At 35.3% G+C, this 25,301-nt stretch overlaps 3 protein-coding genes across 13 annotated transcripts in view; 2 read left to right on the forward strand and 1 right to left on the reverse strand.

Annotated features, from left to right (window-relative positions):
- The window catches only part of LOC101742248 (uncharacterized), a 23,285-nt gene extending 22,177 nt beyond the window's left edge, over positions 1-1,108 (reverse strand). For 2 of the 5 annotated variants that reach the window (XM_038015889.2, XM_012689074.4), the window contains exons 1-2: positions 691-937; positions 38-313 (exon numbers count right to left, since the gene is read on the reverse strand). The gene's annotated coding sequence lies outside the window, so the exon portion shown is untranslated. Of the gene's footprint in view, positions 1-37; positions 314-690 lie in introns of all 5 variants that reach the window. The other 3 variants (XM_062672605.1, XM_004924591.5, XM_012689076.4) reach the window with 3 other exon arrangements.
- Positions 1-16,699, forward strand: part of LOC101742533 (uncharacterized) — a 21,554-nt gene extending 4,855 nt beyond the window's left edge. The window contains exons 1-5 of one of the 7 annotated variants that reach the window (XM_004924593.5): positions 8,203-9,418; positions 10,597-10,792; positions 11,461-13,944; positions 15,360-15,627; positions 16,250-16,699. In XM_004924593.5, coding sequence (XP_004924650.3) covers positions 13,708-13,944; positions 15,360-15,627; positions 16,250-16,557 — 813 coding nt within the window. In that variant the 5' untranslated portion in view covers positions 8,203-9,418; positions 10,597-10,792; positions 11,461-13,707 and the 3' untranslated portion in view covers positions 16,558-16,699. Of the gene's footprint in view, positions 1-8,202; positions 9,419-9,848; positions 10,406-10,596; positions 10,793-11,460; positions 13,945-15,359; positions 15,628-16,249 lie in introns of those variants that run through there. The other 6 variants (XR_009975022.1, XR_009975024.1, XR_009975023.1 and 3 more) reach the window with 6 other exon arrangements.
- A 1,193-nt stretch (positions 16,700-17,892) lies between these two features.
- Positions 17,893-25,196, forward strand: LOC101742677 (uncharacterized). Its single transcript, XM_004924594.5, has 4 exons — positions 17,893-18,145; positions 19,415-20,017; positions 23,198-23,366; positions 24,184-25,196. Exons 2-4 carry the CDS (start codon positions 19,502-19,504, stop codon positions 24,501-24,503), a joined length of 1,005 nt encoding a protein of 334 aa, XP_004924651.1. The 5' UTR covers positions 17,893-18,145; positions 19,415-19,501; the 3' UTR covers positions 24,504-25,196.
- Positions 25,197-25,301: the final 105 nt, after the last annotated feature.

Genomic DNA, 25,301 nt, shown 5'->3' on the forward strand with positions numbered 1-25,301 from the left:
TATAGTTATGAACGCGCATTATTTAATTATACGTTACCTTATGTAGATATGATGCTTCCTGGTTTCAGGCACAAAATTTACAAGCACTAAACACCATAAGTCACTGTCGCGTCGCGACTACAGACTTTTTCTTACGCACTTTTTTCATTGTCTACTCATTCGGATTCTAGTGATGTTCCTTTTCATGTAAAATATCTTATTGCTTTCCTATAAGACAGAAATAGTGTAGGGAGTAAGAAAGCGGGCCGGCCGCAGCGAACAAGACTCGAGCACGCAAACCCCAGTTATTTTTAGCGGCCTTCGTGCATCGTCGCTGAAATTAGAATGTAAATAAAAAGTTTAGTCCAACACGTTGCGTAGGCCTCAAAATTTGTTCCTTAAAGGTTGTAAGGATTCAATCACGTTTTAAACCGATTAGAATTTGATTGTGCCGGGAACCAAATCCGGATATAGACATAGTCATAGGACGCGTTTCACGGTCGTTCGACCTAGGTTACGTCGGCTTATTTATAGGATCGTGGACCTGATTTGATTAGCTTTATAAAAAACCCGTACATATTTTGCTACATAGTTTCTGACTGACCAGGTAAAATGAAATATTTTACGAATTTAAAAGCTGAGTAATAAAATCTCGGCATGATTTGAACAGAACGTACATACAGAACAAATTATAAGAATTGAAGTAGGTACCTTCAAGTGAGTTGTCTTGATATTCAAAACAATGTAGTACGAAAGTGGATATTAATGCACAAAACTTTGGAAATCTCGTTACACTCAATCAAGACTTTATATATATGCAATTAAACTTAATTTATTTACAAAAAAACCTTTTTCTAAGTTATTTAGACGTCCTGTAGGTATAATGTGATCGGCGATAACTTAATAGGGAGAGCTAACGCGTCGACTCGCGTCGACTGGTAAGGTTGTACTGACGCCGTCGAGCCGACTTTCACTGGGGGGTGAGTACCCTTGTGCTGGCGGCTGTCGCACCTTCCACCCTCGCGGTGACGTCACTCGACGCGTCATGACCCGCGACGCCGTACGCTCGCTACCCATTCCCCGCACTCCGCTCCCTAAAAACGGCCTTTGTTAAATGTCGCCCGAGTCGACTCCCGAAACGTTACGTAAAGTGAAATATGAAAGCACGAACTTGCGTCAGAGATATAAAACATTTTCGTGCGGTTAAGGTCTTACTAGCATTGAAGATCACAGTTCAGATCACAATAATGGTAAATAACGGCCTAGATCGGCATGCGAAGGCAACCGAATCGTATTTCAGATCTATAGACCTAGGTTTTTTTTATCATCATCGATTAGTAATAATCGGCACTGGTTACCACCGCCCATGGATGCTTTAGGTAAGTCGTTGCCTACCGAGAAGAACTCCTTATGTAGAAGAATGGCGATTACAAAATTTCATAACTATCAGGAAACAGCACCAATCATTTCGAAACACTGCGTTTATCAACAGTAGGTTTTAAGGCATTATTGCAGTCCACCATACGAATCTAGATTGATATCGCCACGGTGTTGTACGAGTATTATGACGCTTTTCTTCGTACGAGGCTTAAAAGAAACCAACAGTGTCTCGGCTTGTAGCCGGAGGGTTAGTTGATAATGAGCGACGGTAACTAATTACCTGGTGGTGGGCCGTTGGTTCGTCTACCTTCGATAGCAATAAAAAAACCATAAAATCGAATACCCGCCTATTGATAAGCGAATTATTACTAAATAATTACTAGGGCAGATCAAAAAATATTATCGATATTTGGCATTAAAGTTACCCGTTATCTGTTAACCGTTAATTAGAAACAGTATTCAATAAAACGAAAGCTTAAAAATATATGAAATACATAGAACACCTTCTGCTGTTTACAAGGTCAGAATAAAAATTTATATTAGAGATACAAAAAAACAAAATTTAACAACAATATTTTTTCCCCGTGACAACCGACTTTAATTTTTTGTTCGTTTAATTACTGAGGAGTTTCAATGATATTAAATAAAAGTTTAATCAGATTGTTCCCTAGAGAAAATATAATCGATAAAGTAACATGAATCTTGATAAATCTATGATTATGGTCGATTTTCCACTGAAAGGCTGGCCACTGACAATCCACTGATGATAAGTGGATCAATAGAAAGTGGAGTTAATCGAAAATTAGGACACTACAAGCTTCGTTACGAAAATGGGAAAATAAAAATAATTTATATGAACCAAATATACCTACAACCTTTTTTTCTTAATGCCTTTGCAGGCAGACGAGCATACGGCCCACCTGATGGTGAGTGGTTATTGTCGCCGATGGACTTCAGCAATGCCAGGGGCAGAGCCAAGCCGTTGCCTACCGAAGAAGTATATTGTCACGCAACTGTTGTTGTTGTGGAACTCCATAAATTGAATCACAAAAAATTAAAGAATACTGTCAAATCATGCCATTACGAGACCAATTTTTTATGTTGCTTTATTTTTATGTTTCAGTTCATTTCATGTAAAAAGTATATGAATTAGAACTATCAAGTAACTAACGCAACGTGTGTGCCGTCCTGTAGGTACTGGCTAGTGGCTTGTTATGAATTTCTCCTGATAGTGCGCATGCGTGGGATGCTCTTTGATAGCTTTCTCTTTCTAGTCTGTGACGTATGTAGGTTTCAGAACTTAGTTTCAAAATACCTCTTCGTGAGTCATGTTTATCTAGTAGGCAGGGCGGTCGTGGAAAATTGTTGCCGCCCTAACAAGCAGCTATGGGAAGTCTAGGGCGGACCGCTTTTCTTTTTGTCGAAAAGTATTTGAATAGTGTTTCAGTTAATCCCAAATCCAAAAATAAAAGTAGTAGTCGCTTCTAGACATAAAATATCAAATATTTTATTAAATTCTTGCTCTATAAGGCGCTAGCCTTTATGAAGCCCTAGTAAATAGCCCACGTGATGCGCGTAAGGTCTATTTTCGTACAAACAAAGACGCTATTAATAATTCTTTACAAAATTTACCTCTTGAATTCTTAATTTGGACTGAAAACAAATCGCGACAAAAGCGGCCTTAAAAACGTGCTGAATTAAGCTGAATGCGACTACAAAGAATCAAAAGTAATTTTGAAAATATTATCCAGACTAACAGTGTCTTGTGTAAACATGTGATCTTTATATAATAATTCTAGAAACTTAATACAAAATGAAATAAGTAACTACCAAAATTATAGTACAATTACATAAAGAATGTCAAATAGGTACACATAAATGTTTGCACTGTCCTTTTAATCCATACCGAAATGGGTTTTCGATTTTTTTCACATCTCTGAACAATTCTACTAAAAAAACCGTACGAAATTCCGATCAAATACTAAAGTATGTTTTTTTTTTTTTTTTTTTTTTTTATTGCCCTTGTAGGCAGACGAGCATACGGCCCACCTGATGGTGAGTGGTTACCGTCGCCCATGGACTTCAGCAATGCCAGGGGCAGAGCCAAGCCGCTGCCTACCGCTTAATACTCTCCACAAGCCTCGTTTGAAGAAGGACATGTCATAGCGCTCGGGAAACACCGTGGAGGGGAGCTCATTCCATAGCCGGATGGTACGTGGCAAAAAAGACCTCTGGAAACGCACTGTGGATGACCGCAGTGGCTCCAGGTAGTATGGATGAACTCTACTCCGGTGGCGGGCGGTGCGATGGTAAAAACGAGATGCCGGTATCATCTCGAACAATTCCTCAGAGCACTCCCCATGGAACATACGGTACAAAATACAGAGGGAACCGAAGTCCCTCCGCAGACCCTTAGTAACACTAAACTATATATGTAACTCTTTAGTTAAAATATAGATAGATATCTCTACTAAATATTAATACAATAGTAGCTAGATAGATTGTACGGAACTACCTAATAGTAAAACCCCCAAAATCACCGCCTACTTCATGACCAAATAAGAAAGTTTTTAAAAAAAACTACTAAAGAAGAAAAAAAACTTGCAAATTATAAACTACGTGACCAAAAACGACCAAAAATGATAAAAATACTCAAAAAGTTGCGTATCTAAACTAAATAAACGGAATTGTTATTTAGAAGTGTCTATGTACTCGTAAGACTTTATTCCCAAAGGACAAGACGAACTGTATCGACCGCATAGTCGGGGTTGAAATCCTGAAGACAAGTACAGTTTTATTAAGTTATTTATATATGTTCAGCTTTGACTTCTAAGATGAAGAAATAGCAACGTGTAATAAATCAAATCGAACTGTCAAAAACTATATTACGCGTATATAATTACCGGTGGTATTGTAGGTCCGCACGAGCACCCCCATCTCACACATTTCCGCCGTGAATCTGTAAGATATGTCGGTTTATAGGCTGGAATGTTTTCTTATAAAATGGAGACTTCGATTTCATCAATAAAGGTGCTTATGGTGCATTCACATTGAGCTCCGGGAAACACTTAACACCATCTGGTACGTGTGCACGTTCACCGATCTCAGCAACAAATAAAACGTAATTTGAAAGTTCATTTCCTATCTTCATGATTAACTTAAATACAAGAATTAAAATAACAAGAATCTTTCCAATAAAATTGATAGCATGTGGGGTTTCGCGAGAGCTCCGTTTATTGTGAGATAAAACAGACTTCTTACAAGGTATGTTAACCTGGTGGAATCGACCTCTGGCGCGGACACAGTACTTGCTTGCGATAGCCGACTCTTACGGGTGAAGGTCACGTGAATCTGCGTATTTTCATCGATATGTTTGTCTGATCAAGGACCCTGCAGTGTTGGCACAATAACGAATCATATAATTGAATGATGATTTAAAAATGTATATTTGGTTTCTTTAGTATATTGAAATATATAACAAAATTAAAACTACACTTTAAAAAGCGTTTTCCAATGGTAACACATGTTTTTATTTTTTATTAAATTTTGCTATTTCAACAATCATAAGATAACTGACCTCAGACTACTAAGAGATGAGGTTGACTGTCGAGTCATTAACGTCATCCCACAGATCTTTATTATTAAATTGTGTATTTACTAAACAAATATTCCATATAGCGTATATTTTAGGTAAAATTTTGGGCAGAGTTAAATCACGACCCCGTATTCTAAAACTGCACCGTCGTTTCGTGACCCTTGGTACCAGGACTTAATAAAGCAGTGGATGTTATTGAGCGCAAAATTTTGATGTACCTATTTCGGTATTTTGAATGTGTCATTTTTGTAATTTTGTTTGTGTTGTAATTTTTTTTTTAAGCAGAGTCGTATTACGCTTGAAATTAGTTACAGTGATTGCTTGAGACACTATAACTATTAATGTTTACATATTTTGATCAAGAAAATTACAGTTCCAAAAAATAATAATATTTGGTGTCTTAGCAAACAGCAAAGATAGGCGCTTAACCCGAGTGTGTCTGTAAAAAAAGAATACTTTCAGTAGCGTTGAGGAGTATTTCAATTAAAGTCAGTATTGCTAAGGTTGACATATTTTCTGCGCTACAATTTTGTTTTGCATATGGATGGACAAAGTTTACATATTTTGATCAAGAAAATTACAGTTCCAATAAATAATAATTTTTGGCGTCTTAGCAAACTGCTAAGATAGGCAGGCGCCTAGCCCGAGTTTGTCTGTAAAAAAATAATACTTTCAGTAGCGTTGAGGAGTATTTCAACTAAAGGCAGTATTGCTAAGGTTCACATATTAATTTTCTGCGCTAAAATTTTGTTTTGCATATAGATGAACAAAGGAATTTGCTAGTCAATAAGAAAGTATTACGCTGTGTATCAAGGGTTTTTTTTTTATTGCTTAACTGGATGGACGAGCTCACAGGCCACCTGATGTTAAGTGGTTACTGGAGCCCATAGACATCTACAACGTAAATGCGCCACCCACCTCGAGATATGTTCTAACCGAACACCCTTCGAACCGAAACGCATTACTGCTTCAGCAAAAAAAAAAAAAAACAAGGGTCTAAAACTTGTCTCCAAGCTTCGTTAAATCAGTTTTCGTGACTGCAAGCAATTAAATTAAGCTACTCGATGACGTATGCCAAAAAGGCGGGCAGACATGTGTGAATTTATTGCGCCCAGTTTTACTATTCTTCTCACAGTTTATTTATTGACTCTACCTCTAAAACTCCTTATAAATTCGTTCTTATGTGAGAAATCTTAAAATCTATTTTCTAAGCACGTTCATGACGATAAACCGATCATTACGGTCACCGTTACGTCCCCGTCTTAGGAGTCTCGAATTCTGTTCCATATACCGACATCTCTTGACTGGTTACCAAATATTTTTACACTCGTAATGCTTAAGGCACATGTTTCTAGATTTGGCCAGTATCAATTAAGGCAACAACAGCCTTAGTTACCAATGCGGCGTTTAGATTCTAGATCTGGTATTGCCAATTCATTTTCATTAACAATTTGCTATGAGACTACCGGTGAAAAGCTGGGGAAAAAATAATGAAACAAACAAAATTTCTTGAAAAAATCTAGAATAACTTGGTGGTTTTGTTAAAATGATTTCGTTATTTCCTGTTTCGAACGATCAAAAATCAGTCTTCTTACGTTCAAATCCTATTGATTTTATTATTTAACAACTATATTCTGTGTAATAAAAAATCAATATAATATAATATGTATATGGCGTTGCATTCGTTCACAAGACTAGTTCACTTTCTTCGTCACTCCCCAAAATAGTTATGGACCAACTATTTATACCTATTCGCTATCCTGTTGTCCTATTAAGTTAAACTAGCATACACGGGGTGAGCGCTTCCTGATTTTTCTTGACAACTCCTATAGTTTATGACAGCCTGGTACATTCGTAGTACAATGTTACGTCACAGAGGAAAACCGCTGGAAGGTTTCGTAGGCGGTGATGTTACGTATGAAAGCTACGGACGGTCGTATAAAAAGCGTACGACGCTACGTAATGTGCTCTACGAGTTTTCCCTCTACGTCACTACTACTGATTTTTAACATCTCAAATATTGGGTAATGTTTATTACAATAAAATAAAATTAACATTATCGCTTTACATTTAACGTAATCGATTTATTGACGTACTTTTTACAATTACTGAAGTATATTTTTTTATCGTGTTAAATTCGATCGTAATTTGAACTGTACTTATTGTATTGGAAACTGTTAGTATTTTATAAATATTGTTTTTTAATGGGGAAATCAGAACATAAGCAAGCTATAATCCAGATTAGAAGAACTATTGAAGCTTTTTATAAAACTTTACGTTAAGTCCGACTACCGCGCCGTCAATGAGATCTTAATATTCATTTCCCAAAGGATTTCGAACAGAAAAATATCTTCATGAAATACGAGTATATTGGAAACATAGTGTTATCGTTATTTGGTCTCGGCCAAGAAATTCCGGAGGTTACGGGAGTACATTATATACGAACATATTCTCTAAGGGCTATGTATAATTTATTCTTGTCATCTCCGGACCTTCTTAGACTTATGCATATATCTACAGAAAAATAAAAACTTTTTAGCTCTTCCATAACATTTTAATTATTTGTTACTTTTATGTTTCTATTGCATTGACGTGTGCACAAGCTTACGGTTTATTATGAAAGTTGACCTTTCCTTCTTTTCGATTTAAAACTTTATTTCTTCATCGAGTAAGTCGTTTGTGAAAACGTATTACAATTACAATCCTGACGTGGTTTAACTTGGAAAGTGTTTTTTATCAATGCTTAACTTTGTAAATGTATATTCTTTGTTGAAATAATATTTTTTATACATAAAGTATACAGTGGCGAACCTAATGCTTAAGACATTCTCTATCAATCGACCAAGGGTTGTCTAGAATGTATTTATTGTGGTAGACACATTACTTTTTTATAAAAGATGAAATCAGAGAGACTAATATTAAATGCCTACACAAACTAGTTGCAGTATAAATTCATATTATTCAGTTCAGTTATTTCATAACCATTTTGGCTTTGGGACACCTTCCTTTACGCTGACGTTCGGTCGGTCGCAAACCGTGATAAATATAATCGAATACAAGCTCATCAGCCGCATCTCGGGGGCGATACCATTTAAATTGTCATGATTATAGGTTTCACTAATAGCTTAATAGCAGGAGTGATGCGAACTTCCCACCTACAGCGGAAAACCCACTTTGGTAGTAATGTACCTCTGATATTTTTCAGAGAACGTTTTGCAAGTTTATTTAAAAAAATTTGCCTTGTTTGATTTTAATTTTATATATTTGTATCCGAATTGTAAGATTTTTAAGTTACAATGTTTATTAGCTAATCGTTTCGTTATCAATACATAAATTTCTTTTTTCACAGCCGAAATATACAGACACTGTATAAGAACAGTTGATAAAAATAATCAATAAGTTGATAAAAAAATATATGTCTTGTAAGTTTTATTTTCATGAGAAAATAACATAGAGTTAGACTAATACTAAATGTTGCTACTGAAATAAGTTTATTTTCGGATTATTAAGCTCACATCAAAAGTGTTTACTTGTGAACAACACTAGTAACTGAGCCGTGGATCAATAAAATACTGACGCGTTACCCCGACTCGCGTCGTAATCAATAGCCCACGCTGTATGACGTCATTCAATCGTATTGATTTTGTAGTTTTACTTCCTCGCAATTCTGTGCTCCGGATATCTAAGCATGCCAAGAAAAGCTGTTCATGGAAAACTGGACATTTCAAGAAGAATGTGAAGATTAACTTGACACGCAATCAAATTGAAAATAAAAAGAAAATCACGTAATGCTGATGTACACTTTTTAAAAATATAATTTAATTTAAATAAACAAAGTGTAAAATTCGTTTTAAAACTAATTTTACCGCTACCGATTTTAAAATTAGTTTTAAAATTAAAGTAGTTTTAAAACTAATTTCATACTTTGTAAGTAAATTTTAAAACTAGGACGAGACTGTCAATGTTTTTTATGAAGTTTATTAAGGAAGTATTTAAGGAAGTTTATTAAGGAAGATTCTAGCATAAGTACTAAATTACCAGAGCGTGGTTCATTTGGAACTCGCTTATTGATGGTCGTATCGCATTCACTCTAGTCGCAGTTGTAACCTGTTCAACATCTCCTTTAGCGCATAGTGCCCTGGTACCTCCGGTTCTAGTTTTCCGAATCGTTTATCCACGTTTATCCGGGTTATCTTTGAGCCGAAAATGACATTTGCTTTTTTCCTATTTTTGTACGGTTTCGGTCTTGCTGAAAGCTATAGTTATGGTTACGGTGACAATGGATATTATTTCGAAAACCATAAATATTGTGATGATTTGTCTCCGTATTATGGTGATATAAATTTTGAGCAAATTACTGGTGTTTGGTATGGTGTCGAAAAGATACCACATACAAAAGGAGAATATAAAATAGAGCATACTCAGCAATGTTTTTACATCGACATCAAGGAGTTATACATAGAGGTTTGTTTATTTTTCATAATGCTTATAGCTTTTTTTTGTTAGTTTTCTTACGATAAAATTAAATGCATGATATACACGAATGAACACAAGGATGACCGGGAATATACGACCGAAAATGTATTTAATAAATTTAAATTCATTATTTTTCATTACATTAGATGGGTAGACTATCTGATGTTCAGTAGATAATCTGACCTCAAAGTAAACATGAATTTCGTCAATACAATGTGAATTTCGTCATTTGCCTAGCGATATGAGGTCGAAGCTTCTAATGTATTGGATAACAGTTTTCCCACTTTTCAAAGTGTTTTATGTGATTTTACATCTATATACTAACTAGTTAGTAGGCTTTTTAATTTATATCCTGAAACAGCCGTTGGCTTCAGGTTGAAAATTTAATAAGCCCTTACTAAAAGCAATTGAGAAATAAAAATTTTTGAAGTATGAACTTGTTTGCCTATTTATGCCAGTTACAAAAAATAATAATGGCAATTTCATTTATATTTTCGAACATCTTTGAACGAAATATTAAAGAGTCCTTGTTGATACGTGAGTCATGACTCATCCTTATCAGCAATTTCAAAACAGGAAACCGGGGTTCATGATGTCAATTAACAGGTTAATCGTTTTACACCGGAGAAAACGGTCACTCCACAAGATCTTCCGTTGTATTGTGATAATAACTAGCTTGAATTTATGCAGTTTCGTATTAATTACCAAGAAGCTAACATACAAATGACGAACGTTGTAGTTTTTTTAAATATTCTGCTATTGCCATTGACATTCGCTGGGAATTCAGATTTCTGTCAAAATTTAAGTCCGACTCATGATTTTGACGAAGAATCTCTGTTAGGGATGTGGTACATACACGAGTATATTTATCACACGGATAATGAAACGAAAACCGAATACAATCCTAATTGTCCAATTTTACATATAAGAAAATTTGAGGACTATGTTATGAGTGGATTGATTAATCGGAATTTAGTGAGTCGTATTGGAGATTTAAAATGATTTAATTTGCTTACTTTTGAAATGACTAATACTACTAAATACTAAATAAATAAATAATAATTAAATACTAAAACATGCGTTTCTAATGAAACAAAAACTAATTATAGCAATCGATTCTCTTTGTTTTTATTTTGTCAATTAAATTCCTCTTCGTCTAATTCCAGCCTACTCCACCGACGCCGTATCCCAATCTGATAAATACTCCGTACATGAACCGGCAGTACAACTTAGGTATGCCTGAGCAATATCGGATTCGACAGTTCGTTTTGGAATGGCACGAAGGTCTGTGGCGTGATGACTATCACATCAAAGTCAATACTTCACACAAAGGTTTCTGGCAAACGGATGTACCCCAAGGCAGTAAGTAGTTTTAAAGATAGTTATATTGACAATTCAGTGGCTAAACAGCGCTTTCTTAAATTTTGTTTATTGTCTTTTTAAAAAAAACACTAATATTTGATTTATATACACTAATAATGTACTACGATGAGTCTATTTTTGTTATATAATTAAACCTTTTACGGCATAATCTCACTTTTTATCAATCGTCATTTTTCATGATCCGTATCCATCCATGGCTCAATAATTGACAATCGTCCGTGACTACGAAAAGTGTACAGTTTTGAAACCTCAAAATTAATATAATGAAAATAAAAAAAATGCGAGATTAATCCGTAAAAGTAGTTTTAATTGTGTCTCCGACTCGAGAAAACCGAAGAAAATGCCATTTTACACAATTTTGTTACATAAAGGTTGTTACAAACAATTAAGATACCCTTTGTAATCGTAGTCAAGACTGTGGGACAGGTTTAAAATTTCTAAGTAATTACGTTAAATATTTATTAATAAATTGTCGTGATAAAGTAGGCACACAGAGAAAAAGTACATAGAATTAGAATTTCAATTAAATATTGTCAAATATTTTTTCAAATATCATTTTTATTCTAAGGAAGCAGAGCTTTTAAAATACAAATATTAAAACGCATCGCGTTAATCAATAAAAATTTTATTATGTTTTTCAATTATAGCCGTTGAAGATATGTATCGATTCTTCGGGGGCGTTATTCAAGTACTGAAAGTGGCCAATAATCATTTGGTGTTGAACTTCTGCATGCGCCTGCCTAGCTCCCAGCTCTTCAGTGTGGTGCTTTCCCGAAATGAAAACCAGCTGACTCGTGAAGATCTTGCAAGCATACACAACGTTTTCACAATGAAGCATTTGTCAACTTCGGCGTTGAAGAGAGTCTGCGAGAATTCATCTTCTACGATAATATTATCTAGTTTAGTTTTTGCATTAGCTTTCATTAATATTTTGAAAATACGCCTTTTATAAGATTTTTTTTTTGGTGCTTTTCTTGAGAAGAGTTAATTTCACTTAAAACGTGTATGATGTTTTCGCTTATTTATTGTATAGTTTTCTTGATCGAATTATGAAAGGTTTTGAAACGCCCATTAACTCAATTATTTTTTATAATAAGTTACTAAAATAAATTTCAGTAAATGTGGGTGATGAACTGTAATAGTTAACTCGAAAATATTAACAATAAAACTTTATATTTTACATTTGATTTCAATCGTTATAAAATATAAGTGATTTGCGTTTTATAATTTATATTATTGTTTGAAACTTGGAGTCGATATTGCTATTCGAAGGTTTATGGCATAGTACCATCAATGTACAGTGGCATGTGGCGTGTAAGTTATTTATTGATAAATTTTTTGAGAAAAACTCAAAGTCGTTGTGGGCTAAATGATAAAACGCCCGACGATACTGCGAGGACATATACATCGCCTGATGGGACCTTGCCGGTATGCCGATGTTCGAATTTCCGCAGGCATTTGGATTAATTTTTGCAGTATCCTACGTACCTAACATCATCATCATTATAGTGGGTCACTCTTGACAGAGCAGTCGTGGTCAATCCTTGTTTATTATAGTCTTGACAGCTGTTCTATATAATTCGCGAACTTAGGCTTGGCGCACGCACTCCTTGAGTGGAGTTTTGGTAAGATTTTTCACTAGATCAGTCCAGCGGATGGGGCTTCATCCACGAGGTCTTTTATCGCCTTATACCCTACCCTGAACAACAAGTTTCTCGATAGACTCTGCTGGCCGTCGCGATATGTGTCCAAAATATCGGAGAATCCTGGACTGCACTGAAAAGTACCTAAGACACGTTCACAAACTAGTTTGAAGTTATTGTGGATCGTGTAACAAAGAAGATGAACCTCACAAAATAAAAAAATTTGTCTAATTACTGTTAGGGCGTATTCTGAGCGCACATCAATCAGTAGGTGCAACAATCTTGTCTATTTCTGCCGCGAAGAAGTAATCCGTCTCAGACAGTCAGGGATAGCTGTTATAAAATAATATTGTGACCTCGACTGCATCTCTCATGGTCGGTGGAATTTACATTGTGACTTCTATGGGCTCCAGTAAGTACTTAACACCAAGTGGCTTGCGAAATTGCTCATCCATCAAGGACATTGATATAGATTGTAGTGAAGTTTGGGATATTTTTTTTATATACTATGTTATAGTAGCTCTTGACCTATTTTATGTTAAACGGTCATAGCCAATAGACACCAGAAGCTGTTTGCCAATGTGCAATCGAAGTCAATCGCAGCACAGCAGTGCTCTAACTCTTCAAATCAAACTGGATTATTACTTCGCGGCAGAAATAGGCCGAAAGCTGGTACGACATATTATAAGGTCGCACGGAGAGACACACTCATAGATGGAGCGTCTCGAAACAGTCATGCGCGTCATTTTTTAATTTTTATTCTTCTTGTAGGCAGACGAGCCACCTGATGGTGGGTAGTTACCGTCGCCCATGGTGCGAGTAATGCCAGGGGCAGAGCTAAGTCACTCCCTACCGTTAAGACGTAGGATAGTCATTATATATAATAATACAACTGAATCTATAATGTCAAGTATCAAATAAATACAGTATGCAGTACCGTACATTGAAATAAAACTTGTATAGACTACGATCTCAAAGCGATAAAGCCGCCAATGGTTTTATTAATTCAAATATGTAATCTCAGGTATTTCTTATACTAATGATAATAACTTGTCGAGTTTTAATAAAGATCTACCTATATGTTTTTCTATCGAGAATAAGATGACTAATGTTTTAATTTACATGAATCATACTATGCGCAGTAGCGACTGTGACACTTGGCGAGATCACCTGTACCAATTTGCTAATTAACGAGAATAGGGCGCGACCAGCACTTTGCCCCATAATCTTTACACTGCTCTGTGTGGAATCATGTTTCTGACGACCATTGTAATACTTGTCTCAACGCTGAGAGTTCAAGGGTTCTGCGGCGATAGTATTCGCTGGTCGCACCATTTCAAGATGGACGATGTCTTCGGTATGTGGTACGGAGCGGGGTACGCGCAGCACACACCTGACATGACTAATAAACCTAACGAAATTGGTTGCGTCACTTTGTACATTACTGACGTGACCACGGAGCCCCGCGAAGACTGGTTGGATTGGTCCGTGAGTACTTAAATACGCTAATTATCACAGATGTTCAAGAGCAATGTGCTAATTTTTATTTTTCCCAGTTTGTAACAAACGGAGCATGAAAATATGGGGTTTTTAGGAATACAAGACTTACACTATTGATAGTAGTTTTTATTATTGTTGGTGTGGGTGGGTTAAGGTCTTCTTTTTTTTATTAATTTTTTTCGGGCCGGTGGCCGAACCTTCTTTGAGATGACCGCCCCTGGAGGGCGCGCGGAGTACGTCCATGGACTGGTCCATGACTGCGAACCACGGGCCCAAGGATATTTTTAGGGCCCTACTGCACTAAACGACTCCCCTGCACCCTAACAACCGACGTCCAATCTCCGCCCGGGGTCAGAACCTGGTCAGAGTAAAGGGGTTCCCGCGGTCAACACTACAACCAGACTTGCGGTGCCACCCCTAGGACGCCCGACCGACGGGTCGTCGAGGCGATAGTCGACACTAACGACGCCGGTCTCCGCGGTAAGACCGCCCAGGTGATGCCGCTGGTGTTCCATCTAGCCCATTTGACTTTATGCAGTTATCAGAGCCCATAGCTATCACAATGTGAATACCGCTCGCCTTGTGGTATGAGCTCAATGATAGTTGCTTTCCAATATCGGCATTATACTTAATGCGTCAAATCAGACAGCATCCCTGCTCGCTTTGTCACATAACTTTGGCACTAATTGGTGGAGCCTCACAATAAATCATATCAATGTTTATGAAATCATCTATCTCTATACTAATATATAAATCTACAGTGGTTTTTACGGATGTTCCGTTATAAATACTGAACCATGCATCCGATTGACTTGAAACTTGGTATTCATGTAGAAAATACATGTACTTAATGGACAGGCCGATACTTAGTCTGGCCATAAATACTGTTACAATTAAAAGTAAACAAAATATTACATTTGAATTTGGAATCTGTCATTTTTTAAATCGAAACAACTCCTGAAGCGGTACGCAAAGGGATGTCATAAAAATTTCCCATGGAAAGAGTGCGTGCTTCTATTGATAAATGGCCTCAACGTTTAAAGGACTGTATTGCAGCCAATGGGGATCACTTCGAATAAGCTTTTTATACTTTAAATTGTTTTATATTAATGTATTAAACTAACACACTGTAAAATTAATAAATGTTATTTGCCATAAAAAAAAATTGTTTTCATTTGTAACAGTATTTATGGCCAGACTAAGTATTTATATGAGAGTTGGACTCCCTCCATCAGTTGCGGGGGCGTTAATGATGAGAATCTTTGGGGGGGGGGTGAGAAATAATAATGTTAATTTTAAATGCCCAGCGAAGCGGACGGGTACAGCTAGTCTTATATAATATTATGTTATTTATTTGTTCGACACAGGATTTCATTGAAATTAAAATGATACGTTACTTTCAGATTATCCGGCCTAACTATTCCGATTACAATTGGCGGTCGTACAAGAGTAATCCGTGGTCAGATAATTCAATGTCCGGATCTTGGGTTGATGTTAAAATCAAGAGAAGCGTTCGGAGAGACATGTACAGTGAGAGACGTCTGCGAATTATTTGGGATGAAGATGGTCAAAGTATGGAGCAGACGTATGAATATTCGACTGACGAACCTGGTTTATGGGTTGCTGAGGATAGAAGACAGCTTGAAAGAGAAATGCGAGCTAGAGGAATGGGCAAGTTCACATATTCATACAATACTATTTATTTTACATCGCAGTGTATGTACATCATGTAATTTACTGTTTATTATTTTCTTACTCATCTTATTTGTTTTTGTTCTTTTTAATGATATATTTCTTATCAGAGATTTCTAAGAGACAGAAATCAAGTTCAATATTTTAAATGTTTTATACTTAATGATAATAGTGTGAATACATGGTTATCATTTTTTGCCAATTGTAACCTTAAAGTTGAATCATTTTGACAATATAACGAACGAGTTACAAGCAAGTTGACTTTTTAGTGATGGTAAGACAAACCATTCTGTTCTCTAACTACCGCCAAGCATTGATGGATTTGTGGTATTGAACTGACGTTATAAAATGTATTATATATGCCTGGCCTATGTTTCAAGATCGGTAGCGCAATTCACATTATGATGCTGATGGACTCCGGTAACAGCTAAAAATCATGTGGGCAATGATCTCATTTGCCAAAAATCTATTAAAAATAATTGTGTTGAGTTGCGCTTTTAATTTAATTAATTACAGGAAAAACTCTTATCAAGAAATGCTAGGCTAAGCTAAGCTGAACTTAATAAAAAAAAAACATTATTCAAATTTATTTATTCCACAGATATTTGGGATCCAAACGTGCTTCCGAGACATCCGCAAGTAATAAGAATCCTAAAAGCATCTCAGCATTTATTGATCATCAATCATTGTTCGGAAATAGGTGACGGTGGTATTTTCACGCTTATCTTGAGGAGATCACCATCAAAAATGAATAGGTGGGAGTGGTATGACTATCAGAGACAGTTCTTTAGCTTTGATCTACCAAATATGTACCGTTATTCAACTATTTGTGCTGGCCGTGTTCTAGGCAGTTCATTATATTTTGTTTTCTTGTGTTACATAATTTTATTGATAAGGCATTGTGTTTAAAGCATTTTAATTAAATTAATTATTTTAATTCGTTCTTGTTGACAAATTTAGAATGAAATATTTAATAAGAATTCAAGCAAAGACAATAAATTATACAATTCAAATTCATATATAACCAAATTATAATGTTAAATGTTTAAAATTGTGTATTTATTTTAGTTTTAGTTTCCTTAATGGTTGATGTGTTTATTTAAAATGCATTTTGTATATTTTTTCTATTTATTTATAGGTATAATGTTGGCGCCGATGATAGTGCCGATGGCGTTCATTAAGAAAAACACCATCCGCTTACTAAGATGCACAAACAATATAACTTTTCCCTTAGTAATCGTTGGGGCTATTTCAACTATCCATGGTTTGGTAGGTGAACACACGGAGCTCAACCTGAGAGTACTAGTTAGCACTAGTACTAACAGAGGCAGTGCTAAATTTACCACCAGATCATCGATTTAAGTTGGATTGGTTATTTGGCATGGTGAACGAATTTTTAGAATTTCATAGAATAATCTATGTCGCTTCGCACGGTCGAGACTTCATTTACATCTCAATCTCATTTTGATTGATTGCGTTTGTCTGATTACTCTTATTTATGCCCAGATGAGAAGCTGGTACGGTTTTAAACTAGCCACATGCTTCTTCAATTCTGGCTCAAAATCTGAAAACTCTACTGTAGATGTTACTCATGATAGGATTATGAATTTTCTCGAGAGATTTTTTATTTATTTTTTATTGCTTAGATGGGTGGATGAGCTCACATCCCACTTGGTGTTAAGTGGTTACTGAAGCCCATAGACATCTACAACGTAAATGCGCCACCCACCTTGAGATATAAGTTCTAAGGTCTCAGTATAGTTACAACGGCTGCCCTACCCTTCAAACCGAAGCGCATTACTGCTTCACGGCAGGGCGGTCCGAGAGTCCAAGAGTTTGTCCATAAATTAGTTCTTCTGTAAACTACCTGGTTTGGAAGTCTTCTTTAAGTGTCGCTCGCATGCTCAGTGGCGCCAAAGGCAGAACAGTATACTATGTTAGGACTTCACCATCTCGCTCCCAGTAGATGTCTGTCAGCGATGACTTTTTTTTAGCAAAACCGCTTTTACTACATCATTTAAGTTTTTTAAATTTATTTTTATGACTATGTGACTTGGGTTCATGGCCGCCACAGATGTATCGTCACAAAATTGTTTTGTTTGTATTCATATGTGCCTGTGTGAATCATTACTTAAGAATACTTTATAGACAATTTTATGTCCGTAATGGAACATAATTACCATAATTGTTAATGAGGGTAGTTCCTGCTTAGAACGGTGACCCGACTCATCTCTGCAGCCAAAGATCACAGTTCACGTCTCGCATCCGTCACAAACAATATTGTTACGTTTAATCGAGAGCTTCTTAAAGATACAATTTACAGCATCTAATTAATTTGGAAAATCACACATTATATTCAAATCGATAATTATGGTCTTATCTAACTAATGCTAATTCAAAAAAATAAGTGTAGATTGTTGTGCAGAAGTACAAAAACTGCACTTCGATAATAAATCTCTCAATCATCATCGTAATTTATACCTACAAGAAATTATAGGTAAGTACAGATGTATATAGAAGTAGAATAAGTATGTATAGTAGGGTATTATTCTGTAACAGTTTAAATTTAAGAGCAAAATTCTTACTCCCAACCGACGCTTAACATATTACCGATATCGATTTCGTGTATATTTTAATACCCACTGTATTAAAATATACACGAATTTGAATTAAAACGAAGCATAGACCAACATCATATTATTATGAAACTTTATTGATATTTGTATTCGTTCGCAGTAACTGACCATTAGGGATGATTAACTTTTAAATATTTAAACTTGTTTTTGTCTAATATTATTATTAATACTTATATTTAGTACTTCCTATACTATATTGTTAGTAATTGGTGTTGACACAATATTTGCTACCGGTGACAGAAGATCAGCCAACACATATTCCCGGAGAATGTAAATGGTATATTGACTTTTAAATTTTTCTTTCAATTTTCTCACATTTCGACTCTTGAATCCGTTTCAAATTCACGACGTAGAAGCAAGCATCTTTTGTCTTATTGTACTTCAAATTTTTCGAATTTCAGTAGTTATTCAATTCAGTGTTCGAGTTAAATAGGGAGCTTGCAACATTAGAGTAATTTTCGAAAATAGGTAACATTGACGAAACGATAAGCTTGAACACTGATGTTGAAAACTAACCGATATTCGTTATTATTACATCATGATAACGCTAACCGCATATTCCTCAACAAACCGATTATAAGAGCTGCAGCTAGGAGTCCACGTCACCCGTACTTGACAAACTTAACCCACCTATTGGATAAAGTCAGAAACCGATACAAAAAACCTTCATAAAATGTCTACAATTCAGATTTCCAGAGCTCATATCGTTATGGCACAAAAAAATGTAAATATTTAACTTGTGGCCATGGCTTTTTAATTTACATTGTACAGCTGGTAAATCTAAAAGAGCAAGACGTGGGTGGATATGTCTATATAGTCCACGAAATAGCACAGCATTTTGCTGAAATTCTAACCGAGCTCGCTTCACGGTTTTAGTTAAAACAGAATACGGATACTTCTTTATTATTATTGCTTTGTTGACATAATAAAACATTAAATTGATTGTCGAATCGTAATTGTTAAATTATTTTAAGTATTGTTTTAGTTTATTATCAATGTGATGTAATTGAAAGGGCAAATGTCACACGTATTTTAATTAGATCAGTTAACATTTTGATGTGCCTGCTTGTGTCTGTCGGATACTGGGATCATTTAATTGGACTTAATAAGTTTACTTCCCACTCTTATAGTAAGACGAGAGCAGTCATATTTTGTAGACCGCAAACTAACAAACACGCGACTGCGCCCGCTGACTGAGTAACTGAAATAAAGTGAACATGTTCGATTTACTTGTGACTTTGAGTTTATTTTGGGGAATAGTAAATAGTGCAAGCTACCAACGCTACGGAGATCAGTACTCAAGCACTCCCTATCCAGGATATTCATCGTATTCAACGATATCAAATCCATTTCAAATACCGTACAAGTCAAACACATATGGCAGTGATGTTGCCAATTTTCCTGAAGCTACAAGATACCCAAACTACAGTCCCGGATACTCTACGCCAGGATATGGCAGTTACAATACGATGAAGTCCAACCTTTTCTACCCACCAGGTTATAGCACTGACCGGTACGCTGGCTACGGTCAGAGCTTTAGTTCATACGAGGTCCCGTTCATGAACAACATGAGAGATTATTGTGTAAATAGATCACCACAGACTGGTATATGGGTGGACAGATTGATGGGCATGTGGTACGGAGTAGAAATCATACAGCACTTGGCTGGAGATGCGAGAGTAGATCGCTACAGAACATGTGTGGTAATTCACATTTCAGAGCCGTTGGATCGCGTAAGTCAATTTTATTTTATTTTAGTGTATTTTTGATTGAATGGTGCTATTAAATCCTAATTTTTTCTGAATTGAGTTTATGGTTTTAACTTACGTACTTACTGGTGGTAAGCGTGATAGGTTAGGTACCACAATTTTGTTTATTTAGAGAGCGAAGCAAAGCTAATAATTAATACTACACTTACATACATACATAGGTACTTTCATATTGCCATGTACATTGTACTTTCACCACAAAACTAAGTTTGCTTCTGAAGAATACTCGTTTTATTGACTGACGACTCTCCAACTCATCCGGACTGACAATACGCTCGGATATTACTACGGATAGAAGATTGGGAAATAGTAATAGCACTCGTGATATGTTTTACCACCATGTTGCCATGAAGCAAATATGCATTACTGTAGCCTTTATATAGAAACATAAATCTTAGGTGAGCGCCGGTTATAACTAGTCATGTACTGCTTGACGTCAAGTGAGATTCGAGCTTTTTAGCTAATTAAAAAGTTCAATACATATTTATAATATAAGATATTTCAACATCAGAATTTTGCTATCATTATTCGTAATAAATGTATTGTAAAGGTCGGCTTAAGAATGTAGTTTAGAAAACAAAAATTGGCATAGTAGGTATCGGAGTTATTGTATCAAACGTTTGTTTATTAGTGCGGGGTCAAGTCGCGTGAATCAGCCGCCCGCACGCTTGTTCACTTGTCAGTCGGAGTCGATCTCTTGAAAAAGCGCAATATTTACGCGCCCGCGCATCTCGCCAAACTCAGATGATAATAATTCGAATATTACATTATTTAAAATGAATTAATTTTGTGTAAAAATCGTGGAAAAATCACACGATCAAATGGCATTTCAAGGATACATTTGGAGGTTTCTGTGGTTGTTTTTCACGGTTTCTGCAGTGTCGGGAATCGATGAGCGAAATCAAACACAATCTAACAGTACAGTTTTATGTGAACGTGTACACGAATACGACAAATTGGATATAAGACGAGTGACAGGAGTATGGAAAGCGGTCGAACTTTACAAGCATTTGATCAAAGAGGGTGTTAATAAGTACAATAGTTGTCCCGTTATAACAATATGGGAGGCTGAAGAGTTCCCAAGATCTACGTTTGGGGTAGGCATTTTTTCAATAGAATATTGGTTAACGATGTCATATTTTTAAATTAAGTACCTATTTATTTAGCGTAAGTTTTCAATATTTTGATTAAAACTCAATATACTTTTATTCATTACTTTAACAAGCTACTTCGTGTTTTATCCATATTTTTTCTTGATAAGAAATTCATTAAATCATATTTAAGTCATTCATAAAAATTGTGTGAGACAGATGTGCAAGTTCTCAATTGAGCAAATATTATTCATTCATCTCTTCACGTGGATTCTATTCACGACGGCTGAACTATTGTGTCCTTGCATTGCATTCTTATAAATAGGAAATAGACGCAACACTATAATAACTTTGTATTGGCCAACATGATTTTGAAAATCTTAAATCCTTTAAGAAATTTAATGAAATAATGAATGAATATTATGAAATGATAATATTTAATTGACCTTGTTTTCTGATATTTTGTTCAATTTTGTTGATTCAACTTACTACATATTTATTTAAGATATTATTACTAATTACTAATTTTCATTATTAAAGTCGTTTGGAAAAAATAATCTTCAATTTAAATAATAACCACAATTGCAATTAACTAAACACAAAAATTGCAAATGAATTGCTATCTTATCGTGTGACCATTAATAATTATTTCGTAATGAACTGCACACCGATAAAAGACTCGACATTAGTCATCTGATTCTCGTGGGGATATCCCTTGTATATAGGGCCTGTGAATCGAGAGGGTTCCGGACTCCGGCCGCAATGAGCGCGGTACATCCTGGCCAACAATTTGAATGTCAAAATAAAATTCGAAGTTCTTGTTATGCTGGAAATGATATTTTTTAACCAGCCAAAACAAGGTCTAGACGAAATCGCGTACTAAGTAATCGTATTTCTTAGTTTCTAGAAGAACAAAAATATTATATAATAAATACTGGTAAAAGCATTTTGTTTTTTTTGAAATGTTCGATTCGTAATCTCGTATTTTTTTGTCACGGGATGCCATTTGTGAATCTAAACCGGAAAAAATTGTAAATTTGCGTACTTGTAGAAGGAATCCTAGAAGGAATGTTGAGTCCGTATTGATAGGTACATATATAGAGGTATTTTTGTCGCGAAGCAGAAGAGCGTACCAGTTTGAATTTTAGATTATTAGTTGTATAATATATTTGAGACTTGACCACTTTATGTCTCAGTTTGGGTTGAGCATGTATTTTATTACGTCTATTCGTTCAAATGACTGTTTAATATCACGTAGGATTTGATTAAGATTCGCTTACTATCAACAGTAATAAGAAAACACATCAATTGTAATTTTATTCTTTGAGTCGGAAGTTTTGAATATATGTTGCTGACAGTTAAGAGTGAAATCAAAATGAAATATTGGAAAAGATAAAAACTTATGAATTTATAAGTGTTGTTAAATTAATTCAACCAACCAAATTAAGTCTAGCATAAGGACACTAGTCCTGCATGTAACCTTACATCATTCAAACTGGGTCAATAAATTAGGATTACTCTGTATTAGTCATAACTACAATAATGCCAATTAACGGAGTCGGAATTTGCTTCACCCACTTCAGAATGGATGACCCAATGTACAGAAGTAATTAGGGTCGTTTTTTTTGTATCTAAAGCACCTTTTGACCATACGACCTGTGTCACAATCCTCCTTCACCGGCTCCTCCTCCCACGTGAGTGACTCATGAGGTCAGGCTAAGTGGCCCCGGAACGTAATAATGAACTTGTGGATCTTTAATACTAACCAGTAAATTAAATTATTCATTCATTTCACTGAATTGATCGCAAAACAAGCCTTTTGAAATAGAAGATAAAATTAAGGTGGGTGGCGGCATTTACGTTGTAGATGTCTATGGGCTCCGGTAACCACTCAACACCAGGTGGGCCGTGAGCTCGTCCACCGATCTAAGCAATAAAAAAAATTACTAATAATAATTAAAAAAAAAACTGATGAAACGACTCTAGTTGACTTGTTCGGGTATTCGAAATCTATATCAATAAGGGTAATATTGAAAATTTTAATTTATTTTAGCCATCAACAGAGAACCAGTTGTTCCACGTGCAGCAAATTAACGCTAAATTTAGACAGCAATACAGAAGTCTTAGACTATTGTGGGACGAAGCAGGTCAGACCGTGGAATATTCATTGTACTTCCGAAATGACTCCGCTGGATATTGGCAAGTCCTTAACGAACAAAATGGTAAGCAATTATAAAGATTATTTCAGACCGGTGGCAGAATGACTAATGTCGCGCTCATTAAAAATCCATAACTAATTACGAATATTTTTTCAACTGGGTAGGATCTCCGATACTTTCGAATTAAGCAATGCGTTTACCTCAGAGTTGAAATACTCTGGTCAAGTCTTACGAACTAGAGATCACTATATAGCCTATTTCAGCCACGAAGTTGTTGACAAAATAATCTTAATGTCATTTGTATAGCTCTTAATATACTATAATGGAGACTCATCCAGCCTCAAGTTGACAGCTGGGATTCATCTAGTAATGCCTAATGGCTCTGGTAATCACTTAACATTAGACCCACTTGTCCATATAGTACAATAAAACAAGGTTAGGATTTATAATTTATTGTCTGAATAATTAAAATTTAAAGTTCTTGTGTTGTTTTTGGCATTACATGGAAATATATACTTGGCCCCTATCCTTATTTTGATAATTAGGTATACCTGTGTTTTCTCTCTATGAAGTAGTGGTAGGGTGTCTTTTGAGCCCGCACGAGTAAGTGCCACGACACTGCCTATTTCTGCCACAAAGCAATGATAAGTTTCAGTTTGAAGAGCAGTCATTTTACTATAGAATTGTGACTTAGAGCTCTAGTCTAAAAGTGGGTGGCGGCATTTACATGTTTGATGTTTGTAAGATCCGGTAATCACTTCAGACTAGGTGGTCTGTGAGATTGTTTACCCGTCGAAGCAATAAAAAAATTATCTAACTTTTAACTTAACTTACAAAAATATCATTAATTCCACAAATTAATTACACATGTATGTTTTAGGTACGTTGGCAATCCGTCCGAACTATCAACAGTTTAGCGGAACAGTGCAAGTTCTAAAAGCAGTTAACGATCACTTGGTGTTAAACTTCTGTCAAGAGCCAGCAAACGGACGAACGGCTCAACTATTTTCAGCTTTATTCTCCCGTGAGCCTGGACGAATGCCGAGATGGGAAATAGAATCGGTACACAGTTTGCTTCAGAACAAGAAGCTCTCGGTTGCATCGAGGAGAATGGTGTGCGGCGGTGCAGAGAAACCTTTTTTTAGTCTAGCCCTTACCACTGTTATGGTATTTTTTTCACGCCTGGTAAGATCGGGATGAAAAATAACAAAGCTATTTAAAATTATCTAATATATTCTGTAGGCGTCTAAAGGTTATAAGTATCATGTGGTATTTATTAACTAATATCGTTATTATTATAATACCGTTCGTATATATAATCGTTAATATTAAATTATGTCTTAATTTTGAAATATGGTCCGTCCTTAAAACTGAAAGGTTTTTCTCTATAAAAAATTAATTTCCCGCATATAACATTTATTCCGAAATGTAAAAGTCACATTTCATAATTATTATTGCGGAATTAAAGGTGTTTGTTGAAGAACTAGTGGTTTAGTTTTATTTTGTGGTTTATAACAAACATTTAGAAAAGCTTGAGTGAGTCAATTTGTGTTTAATTTTTTTAAATCACATTTTATGATTTTATCATATCACGAAAATGCATTTAATAAATTGAAATTACTATATAATAAGTACACATATTAGCGGATCTGTTTTAGTGATTAAGCGTTAAATACAAAGATATTGACTGAAAAATATGAACATTACACCTCAGTATTGTTATTATAGCAATAACAAAACTTACAAACTGTAATTAATATTTCAATCTTTGCAAAGATAGATGCATATAATACCAAAGATATGAAAGTTTAGAAGTTAAAAGCACACTTCTAAGAATATAATCAAGATTAAGTATTATATAAGTAATTATGAATAAAATTTTATTTTGATATATTGTGGGTATTTTTATTTCTGTCAGTTTTAGGAGTTTACTTAGAATAAAATTATAACTAACCAAAAATGAAAAAAAGTGGATTAGAAAATTTTTAGAGCAGAGGC

This window comes from Bombyx mori, chromosome 15, assembly GCF_030269925.1.
Source record: "Bombyx mori chromosome 15, ASM3026992v2".
NCBI classification, from domain to species: Eukaryota; Metazoa; Arthropoda; class Insecta; order Lepidoptera; family Bombycidae; genus Bombyx; species Bombyx mori.

Bases quoted from the DNA above. Each gene is read 5' to 3' on its own strand.
- LOC101742677 (XM_004924594.5), top strand. From the start codon at position 19,502: ATGTTCGATTTACTTGTGACTTTGAGTTTATTTTGGGGAATAGTAAAT. The intron at 20,018-23,197 runs GTAAGTCAATTT...AATTTATTTTAG, and splicing joins TTTCAGAGCCGTTGGATCGC to CCATCAACAGAGAACCAGTT. The intron at 23,367-24,183 runs GTAAGCAATTAT...TGTATGTTTTAG, and splicing joins AGTCCTTAACGAACAAAATG to GTACGTTGGCAATCCGTCCG.